Below are 17,370 nucleotides of genomic sequence, written 5' to 3' on the forward strand. Positions count from 1 at the left end.
GGCTTGAGAAGCAGAGCCTGTCATCCCCAAGCCCTCACGCTCCCTTCTAGCCTCTCCTGCTGCAAGCGTGGTATTGACTACAACGGTGAGATGTGTGTGTCTCAGGAAGCCAGACTGTAAGGGATGGCATGAGAGAATGCTAAAACAACCCCCCCCCCCCAGTGGTCACCAAAACCGCTAGCCCCAGTCCCAGGCATGTAAACAACAGTGGAGTTTTCACAACACAGATGAATGAGGGCGCACACAGGGCCGCAACATCTGATATGTGGGACGTGTTCCTGAGTATCTCATATCACGTAGGACTCCCATAATTCAGGGCTATCTTTCTCATTGGAGTAACTTTCAAGTAGGTCATGTTATCAGAAGGGACCATGCCCTGGAGAAGGATATCATGCTCGGTAGAGTGGAGGGTCAGTGAGAAAGGGGAAGACCCTCAATGAAATGGATTGACACAGTGGCTGCAAGGACGGGCTCAAGTACGGCAAAGATTGTGAGGATGGGACATGACAGGTAGTGTTTCCTTCTGTTGTATACAGGGTGGCTATGGGTTGAGCCGACTCAATGGCACCTAACAACAGGATTGGCATGACTTCACTTTCAGTACCAAATTCTATTGACATCTTTAATGTTGCCCAGTTTTCAATGAACTCACTGCCATCGAGTCGGACCCAACTCATAGCAACTTCTCCTTGGGTTTCTGAGGCAGTATCATCACGGAAGTAGATTGCCCAACCTTCCTTCCAAAATTTTCAATTAGCATAAGTCTAATTCACACACTCCTCTCTGGACTCTGCCCTCTCTGGACCCCACCCCAACCTTTTGTGGTCTGTGAGGGACTATGTCTTAGCATCTCTGGGACCCAGTTGTGCTGATGGGCTGGGGTCTTGGACAAGGAGGCGGGGTGGTTCTGGGAGGGTTGTGGGGGCTGCCAAATTCTAGTCTTCCCTCTGCTGTGTGATCCCGGGCAAGCTCCTATCTTTCAGGGCCTCAGCTTCATCTGTAAAACGGAATGGGTTCTGGGGATAAGGAAAGGTGTCAATGTCTGAGAACCCTGGGCACACAGTAGGGGTGGGTGGAAGTTTGATGGCACCAATGCCAACCTCAGAGGGAAAAGCCTACCCTTCTGTTTCTGTCCAACACTCTCCTGTGGAGAGTGAAGCAATCAGGCCTGAGTGGGACGCCTGGAATCCAAGGCCCCAGGAAGCTCAGATGCCAGGGTCACAGGCCCATATTGGGCAAGAGCAGAGAAATGGTTTCTCTGATCCTGGTCATGGATATTTTGAGACACTGACCATTCTGGAAAATTCAGAGGCAGGAAGTGAGGGGGAGGGGGAAGGGTCAGAGGGGAAAGAGCAAACTGCACCCCGGCCCACTTGGCCTGGCCCCTCTCTCAAATCATGCAACGAAAGTTCCGTGACCAGCATGTGGTAATAGTGGGGACAGACCAGAAGACCCCCCTTTTCCAGAGAGAAGTAGAGAGGCACTCCCATCCCCCGCTCCCACCCCCACTCACTCCTGAGTTCCAGCTCTATGTCCACTTCTGTTTACTGTCCAAAGTCCTGGGCATAGGAGATGCCAAGTTAGGTGTGCTCAGACACGGATACGCAGACACACAGACACACGAGGCTCAGGGCCCTCGTATGGACCCTGCGCCCACCCCGCCGGAGTCCAGCGTTGCCCATCCACCCTAATTGTCCCAGCTGCAGCCCTCCCTTTAGGCTGGGATCTGCACAGCATCGAGGGACCCTGGAGAGAGACCTCGGGAACTTCAGCAAGTCAAACGTGTGAAGCAAGACAGGGGGAGCGAGTGAGTGGGCAAGCGTGGGGCGAGGAGGGAGGAGCGGGGGTGGGTATGACTGCTCGAAGGACGGATTTTGGCTGTCAGGCCTGTGGAGCATGGGGATGGAGGGAAGAAGGCAGGTATCCCTGCAGCCACCAGTTAGACACAGAAAGACGTGGACCCTGCCCTTCAGCTCCGGCTCCACTCAGCCTCCCTCGCAGCCTCACCCTCGGCATTAACACGGCCCGGTCCAACGCCAGCTCTGTCATGACCAAGGAGTATCAAGATCTTCAACATCTGGACAATGAGGAGAGTGACCACCATCAGTTCAGAAATGGTGAGAAGACCACTTTACCTTGTTTCTGAGAGGCAAGCGTCTGACCGTCTCGCCACCTCTGCCTCAGCCCTGGCTTCTTTCTGTGACCGGGACCCTCTCGGGGAAGGTGCAGGGTGTGGGATTAGAGTCCCTTTCTGGGTGACAGGTGCCCAAGGCCACTTCAGGCCTCCTGACCCTCACCGTGGCACCCAACTCAGGACCCTGGGGAGGGTGGGCCCAGGGGTGTGGGAATAACTGGCAGCTGGAAAGATAAGGTGATCCCTATTTGTTGTGAAGAAGTTAGGCCCCGGCCCCTCTTCCTTTTCTGTTTCAACACTCAGTGAGCCTGCGTGTGTGTGCATGTGTGTGTGCATGTGTGTGTGTGTGTGTGGGTGTATCAGGTGTTGGTGGGTTGGTGGGGTGGAGAGGTGGGGGGGTGGAGGTGGAGGTTTCTGTGAGGAGGCTGAAGATGTAGGGCTGAGAGCTCATAAAGGGACAAAGCCTTTTTAGGAGCAGCAGTGGGGGAAGAGGGAGGCAGGAAGTAGAAGTAGAAGAAAGAGTGATTCCAAGAGGGGCCCGAGTTTGCAGTGATTTAGGGAGGCAAGGAGGTAGAAGAATTGGGCCCCAGACTTCAGAAATATGTCTGAAGGGGTTTAGGTGGGAGTTCAGGGGGGTACAACAGGGCCTTGAGGGGCCTCTGATCTGAGGGTGGTGGATGAGGTCTTCCTGCATCAAAAACATTAGATTATTGTGTGAGAGAGAAATAAAGTTCAATCTTATCAAAAACAAACAAACCCAAAACAAGCTCCTCCTCTTTCTCACAGGGGTGGGGAATGTTGTTTTGGCTGAGCAAGGACTACATTCTTAGGGCATAAGTGTGGGCAGTGCTCTGTGAAGGGAGAAGGGCCGGCAGGGGAGACGACAGGAGAGAGAAGAAGAAACGCCTGCGAGGATGAGGGCCCACCCTGCAGCTCACAGAGGACAGGGCGAGAAGGGGTCATTTTCTCTGTGGGAGCAACATGAGGAGGCAAGAGCCTGGCTACTCTGCCTTTTCTCCTTGTGCTCAGCCAAGGATGAGATTCCTGGCGAGAGGAAGAAACCTCCTTCTCTTGCCCCATCATTGGGGAGATCAGTGACTCCCCATCTGACCACTCACCCCATCAGTCACTACCAGCATACAGACCTCACCCTCAAGAACACGCGGTCCTAGTCTCATCAGCTGCAGTGACGCAATCACACCGCTAGGTGGCAGCAAAGGCTGAGGGTGTGGGTGGCTGAAGGAGGTCAGCGCCTGCACTCCTCTTTCCTCCCCCACCTCCAGCTGCCTTTAGACCCTCAGGTCACTCGCTGTCCAGATTTCTTCTCCTATCTGGCTGGTACAGTTAATGCTCTTGGCTGCTGACCAAAAGGTCGGTGGTTTACGTACACCCAGAGGAAGAAGACTTCGGAATGATCAGCCATTGCAAACCTGGCGGAGCGCGGTTCTACTCGGACACGCATGAAGTCGCCAGGCTCCGCGCTGCTCTGACCTTCTGGCCCCTCTCCCCTCGCAGGGCCACCTCCTCCCCAGCCCCTTATGAGGCGTCTCTGCTCCGGACCCTGCCTCCTTCTGCTTTCCTTGGGCCTCAGCCTCCTGCTGCTGGTTGTCATCTGTGTGATCGGATCCCAAAGTGAGAGTCAGAGGGGTGGGGCTGTTTTGAGGGAGGGGCTGGCAGGGCGACAGTTATGAACGGCAGCAACGGCGCTGGGGTGGTGGCTACAGCCCCCTCATTTGGTCCTGTCCACACCCTCTCCTGCCCAGACTCCCAGCTGCAAGAAGAGCTGCGGGCCCTGAAAGAGGCGGTCAGCAACTTCACAGTAATCACTAAGGCTGAGGTCACGTCCCTGAGCACGCAGGGTGAGGGACCGGGCTGGGCAGGGTAAGGAGGCGGGGGGGGGGGGCCAGGAAATGGTGTGGACGTTGGGACACTGAGCAAACCTCTCCTCTAGGAGGCAGTGTGGGCCGGAAGATGAAGAACCTGGAGTCCCAGCTGTTGAAGCAGCAGCAGTCCATGAGTGAAGGTCAGAGGGAGAGAGTGTGTGTCCATGTGCATGGGCACGCGTGTGCGTGTATGTAGGTGTAGGTGCTCCCTCGGTTCAAACAAAGGGATCTTGGGCCACAGGCATCAGCCCTGGTCTGCAGGCCCCAGCCTGACTGGCTCCCCAGTCTGCACACTGACTTCATCTCCTACCCCTCTCCCCATCCCGCACCCCTCTGTCTTCTGCCTCACAGATCACTCCAGCTTGTTGCTCCACGTGAAGCATTTTGTGTCAGACCTGCGCAGCCTGAGCTGCCAGATAGCCATCCTCCAGGGCAACGGTGAGGATGCGGAGTGCCTAGCCCACTTCCCTGTCCACCTCTCCTCCAGGAGTGCCTTAGTCCCTTCATCCTTTGTCCCCGCAGGCACTGACAGACCCTGCTGCCCTGTTAACTGGGTGGAACATGAAGGCAGCTGCTACTGGTTCTCTCGCTCTGGAAAGCCCTGGCCCGAGGCACAGAACTACTGCCTGCTGGAGGATGCCCACCTGGCGGTGGTCACCTCCTGGGAGGAACAAGTGAGGGTCCCCAGAGGGCCTCCTCGCTCGGGGAGGGGGGCTGGTCTAGGGAGAGTCACCACCACCTTCCTTTCTCCGCAGAATTTTATCCAGCGCCACACAGGCTCTGCAAACACCTGGATAGGCCTCACTGATCAGAACGGACCCTGGAAATGGGTGGATGGGACAGACTACGAGACGGGCTTCAAGTGAGTGTGTGTGTGTGTGTTCCTGCAGCCCTAATTCCTCTGCTCAGCCAGGCTGGGCCCAGGAGCTGCTGAGGGATTTTGGCTAAGAAGGGGGCAGCTCCTGGGACCCACATCTGTTTTTTCTCCTCAGGAACTGGAGGCCGGAGCAGCCAGATGACTGGTATGGCCATGGCCTCGGAGGAGGAGAGGACTGTGCCCACTTCACTGATAATGGTCGCTGGAATGATGATGTCTGCCAGAGGCCCTACCGCTGGGTCTGTGAGACAGGACTGGACAAGGCCAGCTAGGACCCTCTTCTCCCCTAATTTATTTCCTCAATGCCTTGACCTGCCCAGGATTGGGGATCCTCTTGTCTGGGGGCCTCCTCCACCTTCTCAGGATTTTCATCTAGAATTTTCAGGGAAGGGCAGGATGGTGGCTGAGGAATGTAGAATGATGTTTGGAGGCGTGGGGAGATTGAGACCTATGTCACTTCCTGTAATTTGCTACAAAGGTTATTATTGTCATTTTTTTTTTTTTTTTTTTTTTAGAGTAAAAAGAAAAGAAATAGACTTAAACGTTCTATGAGTTGCCTGGTTATTGGGGACTAGGATTGAGAGTGGGTTGGTTGGTATTAGGAGGCCTTGGAAAGGCAGCATGGTGTCATAGAACTGCCTACCCTTGAGCCAGGTGGCCTGGGTTAGGAACTGGATTTATTATTTACTAGCATATGAGTCTGGGCAAGTTATTCCACTGTCTGGATCTCAGCTATCCATTACAACTGTTACAAGGGACAGTTTTACTTGTAGCAATACCCCGGGAACAGAATCACTCCAAAGCGTTGAGTGCTTCAAAAGCCTTGAATAGAACTCACTGGTGTTTGTTGGATTCATTTCAGTTAACAGAAGCAGCAGCTTAACAGGCTAACGGGGAACTTGAAATACAAAGAGAAGCCCACACCCAAGAGCCACCCCACACGTGAGGAAAAGCAGTGCCTTGGGAGAGGAGCACCACAATCAACAACCAAGGAGCAGAGTTAAAGGACGACCAGATTTAAATTTTACAGACAATGTAAGGGATTATTAACAAACACTGACAAAGCATTAATTCACAAAGAAGACCTCTAACTCCCCAAAAGAGCGTTGCTCTGACCGTGATAAAATCAAGCCAGAAATGATCACAGAAGTATAGCAAAAAAAAAAAAAAAAAAAAAATCTAGCAACATATAAATTTCTTACACACTTTTGGAAAAATTCTGAATTTGGGAGAAAATCAAAATGAAAAAGTGATTTAGAAATTAACAACGAGAGTACCATATATTGAAATTATGGGATGGTCTGAGTTCTCAGGAGGAAATGTATGGCTGTAGTGCATTATTTAAAAAATGAGAAAGGCTGAATCAAAGTCAGCTGAATTTTAAGCTCATAAGCTTGAAAGAAAAAACAAACAAAAATGAAAAACAAAACACCAAACCCGTTCCCACTGAGTCAGTTCCATGTTCCAGAGTAGAACTGCTCCATACGGTTTTGCCGACTGATCTTTACAGAAAGGAGCCTTGGTGGTGCAGTGGTTAAACACTCAGCTGCTACCTGAAGGGCAGCGGTTAGAACCCACAGCCTCTCTGCAGGAGAAAGGTGTGGCAGTCTGCTGCTGTGAGATCTAATGCCTTGGAAATCCTATGGGCCAGTTCTCCTCTGCCCTGTGGGGTCACTGTGACCTGACAGCATGGGTTGGTTTGTTTGTTGACAATCTTTACAGAAGCAGCATTTGCCCAGGTTCCTTTCTGTGGCATCGCTGGTTGGGTTCAAACGGCCAGCCTTCAGGTCAGTAGTTCAGTACAAACCATTTGCGACACTTCGGCACCTCAAAGAAAAATAAAAAAACAAAACCTGTTGACATTGAGCTATTTGAAGAACATAGGAAGAAACACGTGATCATTAGCCGTTGTTGTTGTTGTTGTTGTTAGGTGCCATGGAATTGGCTCTGACTCATAGCAACCCTGCACACAACAGAACGAAACACTGCCCGGCCCCTGCACCAGCCTCACAATGCTTGCTAGGCCTAAGCCCATAGGTGCAGCCATTGTGTCCGTCCATCTCATTGAGGGTCTTCCCCTTCTTGGCTGACCCTCTACTTTACCAAGCATGATGTCCTATTCCAGGAATGGTCCCTTCTGACAACATGACTGAAGTAGGTGAGATCAAGTCCCGCCATTTTCTCTTCCAAGGAGCCTTCCAGCTGCACTTCTTCCAGGACAGATTTGTTCGTTCTTCTGGCAGTCCATGGTATTCTCAGTATTTTTTGCCAGCACCATGACTCAAAAGCATCAACTCTTCTTCAGTCTTCCTTATTCACTGTCCAGCTCTCACGCACATATGGGACAATCGGAAAGAACATAGCTTCGGTCAGGTGCAGCTTCGTCTTCAAAGTGACATCTTTGCTTCTTAACACTTGAGAGAGGTCGCTTGCGGCAGACTTTCCCAGTGCAATATCATGTCCAATTTTTTGACTGCTGCTTCCTTGGATGTTCACTGTGGAGCCAAGTAAAATTAAATCTTTGAAAATTTCAATCTTTTTTCTGTTTATCATGATGTTACTTATTGGTCCAGTTCTGAGGATTTTCATTTCCTTTATGTTGAGGTGTAACCCATACTGAAGATTGTAGTCTTTAATCTTCATCAATAAGAGCTTCAAGTCATCTTCACTTTCAGCAAGCAAGGTTGTGTCATCTGAATATTGCAGGCTGTTAATGAGTCTTCCTTCAATCTTGATGCCACGATCTTCTTCATATATAGTCCACATTCTTGGATTATTTGCTCAGCATATAGATTGAATAAGTATGGTGAAAGGATATCACCCTGATGCACACCCTTCCTAATTTTAAACCATGCAGTGCCCCCTTGTTCTGTTCGAACAACAGCCTCCTGGTCCGTGTACAGGTTCCTCATGAGAACAGTTAAGTGTTTTGGAATTCCCATTCTTTGCAATATTATCCATAGTGTGTTATGATCCACACAGTTGAATGCCTTTGCATAGTCAATAAAACACAGGTAGACATCTTTCTGATATTCTTTGCTTTCAGCCAAAATTCATCTGACATCAGCAATGATATCCCTTGTTCCATGTTCTCTTCTGAATACAGCTTGCCTTTCTGGAAGTTCCCTGTCAATGCTGCAACCATTTTTTAATTATCTTCGGCAAGATTTTACTTGCATGTGATATTAATGGTATTGTTTGATAATTTCTACATTCTGTTGAATCACCTTTCTTTGGAATGGGCACAAATATTGATCTCTTCCAGTCAGTTGGCCAGGTAGTTGTCTTCCAAATTTCTTGCCATAGACGAGTCAGTGCCTCTAGTGCTGCATCTGTTTGTTGAAACATCTCAATGGATATTCTGTCAATTCCTGGAGCCTTGTTTTTTGCCAATTCCTTCAGTGCAGCTTTGACTTCTTTCTTCAATACCATAGGTTCTTTCTTTTCTTCTTAACTCTTATTGTGGTGAAAACACCAAGATATTCACCAGCATAACAACTTACACATTTATAATGCAGGTATATTGGTGATATTTACTTATTTAATTTATTAAAAAATTTTTTTTATTGTGATTTAGGTGAAAGATTACAGAATAAATTCATTTTCCATACAGCAGTTCATACACATTTTGTTTCATGACAGTGACTGCAATTCTCCCGAATGTCACAGCTCTCTGCCCACTTCCTCCCTGTAGCTGCCTCTTCCCTGTGTCTTCTTCCCTACGCATCCCTGCCCCCTGAGCTATCTCCCTGTGCAAATACTGCCCTTCTATTCTCCCATGATTGATCATTCTAAGGAGTGTATCTAGCTGATAAAAATTTCACCCTATATGCTTGTTTGTTGTTTGGCTGGAAGCCACAGGAGTGAGTTCGAGTCCAGACCTGAAGGGTAACTTGGGGCCATAGTCTCGGGAATCTCACAAGGCTCTATCAGACCAGCAAACCTGTTTTTTTTCCCCATGATTTTGAGTTTCTTCTCAAATTGTGCTCCCACTTTACCCAAGATCTTCTGCATTGATCCCTTTCTGAGTGGTTGACAGTTGTAGCTGGGCACCATCTAGTTCTTCTGGTCTTGTGGTCATAAAGACTTAGGTTCACATGGTCCACTAGTCCCTTGAACTAATTGTTTCCATGTATCTTTGGTTTTCTTCGTTCTTCTTTGCTCTGGATGAGGAGAGACCCATCGTTACATCTAAATGGCCATATGCAAGCTTTTAAGACCCTAGTTACTAATCACCAAAATAAGATGTAGAACAACGTTTTTGTGTAGCATGTTAATTTTCAGTACATCTTGATTTTATTGTGGTGAAAACACCCAGATATTCACCAACATAACAACTTACATATTTCCAGTGCAGGTACATTGGTGATATTTACTTATTTAATTTATTAAAAGATTGATTGATTGATTGCATGTTTGGTCAGACTGTGGAAGTTGGCAAAAATCTTCATCTTTGGCTTTAGTGGATGGTGCTTAACTTTGAACAGTAATAGTATTAACTGGTCTTCTTTGTAGGCATATGAATATTATCCTATCACTGGTTGTACTTTGTACTTTGTACTGCATTATACTTCAGGATAGACCTTGAGATGTTCTTTTTAACAATGAATGCAATACCATTCCTCTTCAATTTGTCTTTTCTGGCACAATAGACCATATGATTGTCTGACTCAAAATGGCCAATACCAGTCCATTTCAGCTTACTAATGCCTAGGATATCAATCTTTATCCATTTCATTTCATTTCTGAAAACTTCCAATTTTCCTAGATTCATACTTTGTACAATCCATGTTCCAATTATTAATGAATGTTTGCAGCTGTTTCTTTCCATTTTGAGTCTTATCAGCAAATGAAGGTCCCAAAAGATTTGCTCCATCTATGCCATTAAGGTCAACTCTACTTTGGGGAGGTAGCTCTTCCCCAGTTGTATTTTGAATGCCTTCCAACCTGAGGGGCTCATCTTCAGACACAACATTTCATAAAGTTTTCCAGTAATATGTCAGACGTTATTTCACTGCTATTCATAAGATTTTCTGTGGCCAGTTTTTTTTCAGAAGTTGAGGGCCCCATCCTTCTTCCCATTCTGTCTTCCTCTGGAAACTCTGCTGAAACCTGTCCACCATGGTTGACCCTGCTGATATATGAAATACCAGTGGCATAGCCTTCAGTCTGATAGCAATACACAAGCCACCACAGTATGACAAAATGACAGATGAGTGGTCTCAATTAGCCATTGTTGTTGTTGTTGTTGTTATTTGCCATTGAGTCGCCCCCGACTCATAGCGACCTCTCCTTGGGTTTCCAAGGCAATATCACTACGGAAGTAGGCTTGCCCAACCTTCCTTCCGAGGAGTGGCTGGTGGGTTTGAACCGCCAGCCTTCTGGTTAGCAGTCAAGTACCTTAGGCACTATGCTACCAGAGCTCCTTAGAAAGATGTAAATCAAAACAAAGATGAGATATCATCTCACCCCAGTGTTAATAGCTGCGGAGTAGTAAATTACTTAGTGTGGCTTTTCTACCCATAAGTCTTTGTAAACTCTAAGGTGGGAATTGCTATTAGCTACGGAGGAGATCCTGATTTTAAAGTCGCCCACCTGGGTTATTTCTGTTGGGCGTGGCACAATACAACGTTCTGGGAAGTTCCCACTCTCTCTCACGTGCTTAGAGTTCTGATGCTGTGATTGGCTAGTTTGACCACCCTTCCAGGCTCAAAAGGAGGCCTGCTGGAGGCAGAACTCTCTCTGACTGCTGGTGGAGGAAGACGTGCTGCCGAAAGAGACATGCACCCCTGAAAGAGACACGTGCTGCTGGGAAAGAGCCGCAAGAGACACGCATCACTGAGTGAGACACCGAGGGACCAGCACTGCTGGAAAAGAGACTGTGAGAGACTTTTGGCTGAGGGATGGTGGGCTGGGAGAGAGACTGAGCGTTCTTCCTGGACTTGAGTTGTAGCCTGGTGCTTCCCTAATAAACCCCATAATCTGTGAGTTCTGTGTGGCCACTGCAGTGAATTATCGAACCCAGGAGAGAGGTGGTGGGTGCCTTGGGAGGAACGGTTGGTGAAAGGGCTGGAGGGAGGCAGCATGTCTGGCCTTGCAGTAATAGGCCTTGGGTTACTGCTGGTAATCCTGCCTTCCCCTTGTAGGGTTAGAGGAGGTCAGAACATGTGGCCTCCTTGCCGTTTTAGCAATAGCAAAGTTCAAAAAACCAGAAAACAACAAAAGCTGATGAGGATGTGGAGAGACTGGAACCTTCATACAGTGCTGGTGGGACTGTAAAATGGTGCAACCACGGGGGAAAATGGTATGGCATTTCTTTTAAAAGTGGGAAATAGATGGGAGAAGGAAGAGCAGCTTATGCACAGGGAGACAGCTCAGGGCGCAGGAGAGTATGGAGGGATGGACACTGGGAAGTTGTACTATGGGGAGGAAGTTGGAGGGGAGCTGTTGCATTGTGGTAATCTGTGGTCAATGACATGAGACAAAATATATGTGAACTGCTGTATTGAGAGTGAATTTGCTCGGTAAATCTTCACCCAAGTCACAATTTAAAAAAAAAAAAAAAGTGGGAAATAGAAATACTGTTTCATCCAGCAATTCAACTACTGTTACCGGAGCCGTGGAGGGAAACGCTAACGCCAAGCAGGACGGTGAAAAAAAGGAAGGACCTTTATTATTGCTAGTACAGACTCAGTGGAATTCATATCCAGAGACTGAGCCCCGAAAAAAGGCCACATGGGGCTTTTATGGGACTCTTCTTCCGGGGTATTCGGGGTAAAAGGGTGATTGGTTACCTGCAAAGAGAGCACCTGCAGCTAGCAGTTTTTACAGAAGTTAAACTTGCTCGAGAGAAAGACAGGAGGGGGAGTATGTCCCTCTCTAGACATGGTTTTATAAGCTGGTCCAAGCCGGATGTCTCTGGCCTCACAAGTTGTTTCACTGCTCAACTGAACTTCCCTACATAGGTTGGGCAAAGGTTATAATTCCTTCATTTCCCTCTCCTGCCTCACTCCTAGGTATATGTCCTAAATAAATAAGAGACCTGATGTGACATGCACACCCATGTTCATTGCAGCATTATTCACAATAGCAAAAAAGATGGAAACAGTCTAAATACCCATCAACAGAAGAATGGATAAGCAAACTATGGTACATACACACAATGGAATACTACACAAGGTTATGGAATGACAACGAATCTGCAAAACATCTCATAATGTGAACCTAGAGGACATTGTTGTTGTTGTTATGTGCTGTAGAGTCGGCCCCCACTCATAGCGACCCCTCCTTGGGTTTCCGAGGCAGTATCACTATGGAAGTAGATTGCCCACCTTCCTTCTGAGGAGTGGCTGGTGGGTTTGAACTGCCAGCCTTCTGGTTAGCAGTCAAGTGCCTTAGGCACTACGCTACCAGAGCTCCCTAGAGGACATTATGCTGAATGAGATTAGTCAATCACAAAAGGACAAATATTGTATGAGAGTAAAAAGTCAAGAAAACATTTTCACACAAAAAGAAATATTCTTTGATGGTTATCAGGGGTGAGAAGGGAAGGGAAGTTAAATCATTAGACATATATTCACTTTGGTGAAGGGAAAGGCAATATGCAGTAAGGGGAAAATCAGCACAAAATGACCAAGGCAAAGGAAAAAGCTGGGAGGAGAACAAGAATTAAAGGTAACAGAGGTAAACACTGAGACACTCACAGTAACAGTGATGTCAATAATCTGTTAGTGGATGCATAGACACATAAGCTGAACAGGTGTGGGAAGGAGAATGGGACCGCACCACAAATACACAGCTACATATGCATTTCCTTATGCTACAAATATATCTGTGAGTGTAGCGGAGCATAGGAGACAAAGTTATGAAAAATTCTTAGCCATGGCCAAAAACCCCAGGAGAGCTTGTTGCTGGGCCTGGGGACTCAGGGTCATAGTCTCAGTGGACGTCAAGGTCAAATGGCACAATACACACACACAAGCTTCACTGGATTTGCTACTCTTGAGAATTCAGCCTAAGGCACAGTGCATGCAAGGGTTAGCCTCCAGGCCAAGAAAAGGGCAGAGTTGGGAGAAATAGCTCCTGCTCCATCAACGCACAAGGATCTTCAGGACACAAGCCTGATGAGATAACGTGTGTGGTTTCATTCCAAGTATGTGTCCGTAGTGAAATGAGTTTCTTTATGCGGCCCTTTGCCTTGGTTCTTTGGAAAAACAGTTTGGGAGATTTTTTTCCCTCTAAAGGGTGAGGAGTTACCTTTGCCCTAGTTCTTTGGAGAAGTAAAGTTACTTCTTTACTTTTTGGGGGAGGTACTCCAGGTTGTTTTCTACTCCAGACGGTTTGATACTTTTGCCTGGTAATGAATAAGACCTGAGTTCTTTGACCTCTGTGGGAAATTGAGCATTGATTGAACTCTGGTCTGGTGAGGGAGGCCTTGCCTTGTATTGGGAAAGGATTGGACATATAAACAGCTGAAATGCAGAGTGTTGTGGAGAGGTCTCATAGAAGAAAGAGAGATGCTGGCTAAGAGTTAGGCTGGCAGAGAAACCGAGGCACGTGGAAGCTGAGTGATCTTGAAGCTGTTACACTAGCTGTGAGCTGGGCCAGTGAGCGGCAGAGAGGCGGAGGACAGAGTCTTGATGGTAGAGAATCGTTACGGTAGAGAGGCCTGCCAGCAGACAGCAGCTGGTGGAGGAGTGGCTGGTGTCAGAATGATAGAGAACTGGGAAGGCAGATGTTATGGATTGTATTATATCCTCCAAAATTGTTGTTGTTGTTGTTTTGTGCCACTGAGTTGGACCTGACTCGTAGTGACCCCTCCTTGGGTTTCTGAGGCAGTTGTTATTGTTGTTGTTGTTTGCCATCGAGTCGGCCCCGACTCATAACGACCCCTCCTTGGGTTTCCGAGGCAGTATCACTACGGAAGTAGATTGCCCCATCTTCCTTCCGAGGAGTGGCTGGTGGGTTTGAACTGCCAGCATTCTGGTTAGCAGTCAAGTGCCTTAGCCACTATGCTACCAGAGCTCCTTCTGAGGCAGTAGCACTATGGAAGTAGATTGCCCAACCTTCCTTCCAAGGAGTGGCTGGTGGGTTTGACCTCTATGCCTGCGGTTATAATACCATTTGGGAATTGTCTTTGTGATGTTAATGAGGCAGGATTCCTGTAGGGTGTCTTTTGAGTCAATCCCTTCTGAGATATAAAAGAGATTAAACAAGTGAGCAGAGCAGAGAGAACAGGGAAGAGAGATACCAAGCCATGTGCAGATCACCAGGGAGGAGCTCAGAGACAAGGACCTTCCCCCAGACCTGACCCAGAGAGAAAGCCTTCTCTATAGCCAGCACCCTGAATTCTACTTCTAACCTAAATTGTGAGAAAATAAATTTCTGTTTGTGAAAGCCACCCATTTGTGGTATTTCTGTTACCGCAGCTCTGCAGAACTAAGCCAGCAGGGATATGACTGAACTCTGCCTCATGAAAGCCAGCTTTGTGCTGATCTCGACTTCTATCCTTCATGAATGTAGACCATTCCTTACGTTGTATTGCAGTGTCTGTGGTAGTTACGTTTGTGTGTCAGCTTGGCTGGGCTTGGTTGAGTGGCTGGGCAGCTGGTGGTAGTTATTCCCCATGATGAGACTGGCAATCAGCTCCATGGTGGGATGTACCACAAGCAGCTGAGTAGCTGCCCTTGGAATGTGGTCTGCTTCCTGTATATAAGGAGAAGCCTTGGGAATGATTTCTAGCCTATGGCACGTTTGGACCCTGCATGTAGCTGTGTCGTTGTTCAGCAGCCTGCCATCCTTTGCTGACCTTGGGACTTACAATGGACTTAAGTTAATGGCCTGCCATGTGGTTGGTAACATTGGGACTGTGCCTTTTTACTTGTCAACCTTAGGCTTGGCAGCCTCAGCAGTGAACAGCTAGCTGTCTGAGTGAAGAAAAAAGCCTCTAGCTCCAGTGGGCCGGGAGCTGGAGGCAGAGCTGAAACCCAAGGCTGAGGGGCTTTCACCCAGCCCCTAGAGTCTGGCACTTTGAGCTTGGACTTAAAGCCTCCAAATTGTAAGAATAAACTCCTGTTTGTTAAGGCCGTCCCATTTGTGGTGTATTCCTGTCAGAGCGGCACTAGGGAACCAGAACAGCGTCAATGGGGAGATCTAGGTAGTCAATCTATAAACTCTTACTGAGGACTTCCTCAATGCTAACTTACATGTTGAGTCCTATCCAACAGAGACACAATGTGGTACCTGTCTCAGAGGAGGAAATAATGTATGTAGGATCAGTTAGGTACCTGGTATATGATATATACACTATTATGGAATGAATTGTGTCCTCTGTGGTTGTGAATCTCGATAAACTGAGGCTGACATGTCTGAATAGGGCGACTTCAGATCTAAATTAAACGCCATATTCAATTTCTACTTCTCTAAAGAAACCATTGGGAGCCCTGGTCGTGTAGTGCCTAAAGCATTTGACTGCTGACCAGAAGGCTGGTGGTTCAAACCCACCAGCCACTCCTTGGAAGGAAGATGGGGCAATCTACTGCTGTAGTGATACTGCCTCGGAAACCCAAGGAGGGGTCGCTATGAGTCGGGTCTGACTCGATGGCACAAAACAACAACAAAGAAACCATTCAGCCTTTTTGTCAAAGTTTTACTATTTAAATAACAAAGAAGGCAAAAGTCAGGATTTCTAACCTAGAAATAGTATTTCTAACTTAGTGTCTCAGTGTTTTCAGCTGGCCCCAGAATAGGTGTCTTGGGTCAGCAGGTTGAGAAATAGAACTGATAATGTTAAATGAAGTTAGAATTTGTAAATAACTTTGTTGCTAAGATAGATGCATAACAAGTCTTAGTCCCAAATAACTCTCTCAGTCACTAAAATTTCCCACTATGTGTCTGACTAGTTCTTTGTAAAACTGTAAGATAAGGAAACAGATGTCAGATGTGACAGAAAAGTAACCCCTGAGCGAACCTTTGTTAAATAACTCTCAGGATGTAACAGCTCTCAGGATGTAACAGATAAACTTGCTGATAATGTTTAAGTCTGTAGATTTTGTCATGCTTCCTCCTCCACCTCTACCTGCCATGAGCACAAATCTACAATTTGGAGCATTTTAACACCTGGCATGGAGTCTGTAAATGTTGCCCCATTTCAAAATGATTTTATTCCTTCAAAAAATGTATTTTCTTTTAATTTCTAGTGGAGTGGGTCCAGTGTTTTCCACTAAGACATTACCTCCCTGCCCAAATATGTATTAAAGTCTTGGCCCTTCAACTGTGGATGTTACCCTGTTTAGAAATAGGGTTTTTGTTTTATTGTGTTAACGAGGCCATATCAGACCAAAGTGGGTCCGAAACCTGATCACTCCTGAGTTATGAGAAGAGCAGAGTACACATGAAATGCACAGGGAAATAGACACTACATGAGGTCCCTTCCATAAGCAAGGGAAAGCCAAGGATTTCCAGCAGATGGGAAACTGGGAGGGAGAGTCACAGTAGGAATTAACATGGCCACGACTCTGATGTGGACTTCCAACCTCTAGACTGTGAGAAAATAAATTTCTGTTCTTAAGAGCCACCCATGTGTGGCTTTATTTATTTATTTATTTACAGGAACACTAAATAGCAAAGGCACTCAAAACCAAACGCAACCCACTGGCCATTGATTAGATTCGGACTCATAGCGACCCTATAAGGCGGAGTAGAACTGCCCCATAGGGTTTCCAAGGCCATAAATCTTTATGGAAGCAGACTGCCTCATCTTTCTCTCATGGAGCAGCTTGTGGATTCAAACTGATTAGCAATCAAATGCCTTAACAACTGCACCACTGGAGCTCCTTAACTAAGACACAGTCTGTCTTAATCCTTACAATGACCTTACTGGGTAGGTAAAACGCTAATAATTTTATAGAGGAAGAAATTGAGTCTCAAAGAAGTTAACTGATTTGACCAATGCTCGTTCAGTTGTAGCATGGTGGCACCACATTACGGTGACTCCCGACATCATGCCATACAATAGGGTGTCCTATATGTTTCTATCATGATCTCAAATCCCATAAGGTCTAAGTCCATATTATGTCTTAAAAATACATTTGTGTAAGTGTTACTCGAAAAATGCTGGGGTCTGGCCCTGGAGCAGTGCAGCCAATAGTCTACAACAGAGGTCAAGGAGAAGAAGAGAGTTTAATTAGGAGGTACAGCAAGGAGGGATGGGCACGGTCTCAGTGACTCCAAAAATGCCTGGTCTGCTCAGCGCTTACAATCAGGGGTTCTCATACTAAAGGAAAAAGAGACACAGCACATATGCAGGCTTAATTACAATTTTCCAAAAGTAAGATAAACCAAACCAAAACAAAATTCACTGCTGTCGAGTCGGAACCTACTCATAGCAACCCCTCCTTGGGTTTCCGAGGCAGTATCACTACGGAAGTAGATTGCCCAACCTTCCTTCCAAGGAGTGGCTAGTAGGTTTGGGGTTT

At 47.2% G+C, this 17,370-nt stretch overlaps 1 protein-coding gene across 1 annotated transcript; it reads left to right on the forward strand.

Moving 5' to 3' along the window:
- Positions 1-2,047: 2,047 nt before the first annotated feature.
- On the forward strand, positions 2,048-5,166 carry LOC103206796 (asialoglycoprotein receptor 1). The gene is made up of 8 exons (XM_007952309.1): positions 2,048-2,117; positions 3,650-3,766; positions 3,898-3,993; positions 4,086-4,157; positions 4,369-4,455; positions 4,540-4,691; positions 4,773-4,879; positions 5,010-5,166. Exons 1-8 carry the CDS (start codon positions 2,048-2,050, stop codon positions 5,164-5,166), a joined length of 858 nt encoding a protein of 285 aa, XP_007950500.1.
- The last annotated feature ends 12,204 nt before the right edge of the window (positions 5,167-17,370 follow it).

Source organism: Orycteropus afer, unplaced genomic scaffold (assembly GCF_000298275.1).
Source record: "Orycteropus afer afer isolate SDZICR_OR568_19922 unplaced genomic scaffold, OryAfe1.0 scaffold00330, whole genome shotgun sequence".
Lineage (NCBI taxonomy): Eukaryota > Metazoa > Chordata > Mammalia > Tubulidentata > Orycteropodidae > Orycteropus > Orycteropus afer.

Coding starts and splice junctions, on each gene's coding strand:
- LOC103206796 (XM_007952309.1), top strand. CDS start 2,048: ATGACCAAGGAGTATCAAGATCTTCAACATCTGGACAATGAGGAGAGT. Junction 3,767..3,897: donor CTGTGTGATCGGATCCCAAA/GTGAGAGTCAGA, acceptor TCTCCTGCCCAG/ACTCCCAGCTGCAAGAAGAG. Junction 4,692..4,772: donor TCACCTCCTGGGAGGAACAA/GTGAGGGTCCCC, acceptor CTTTCTCCGCAG/AATTTTATCCAGCGCCACAC.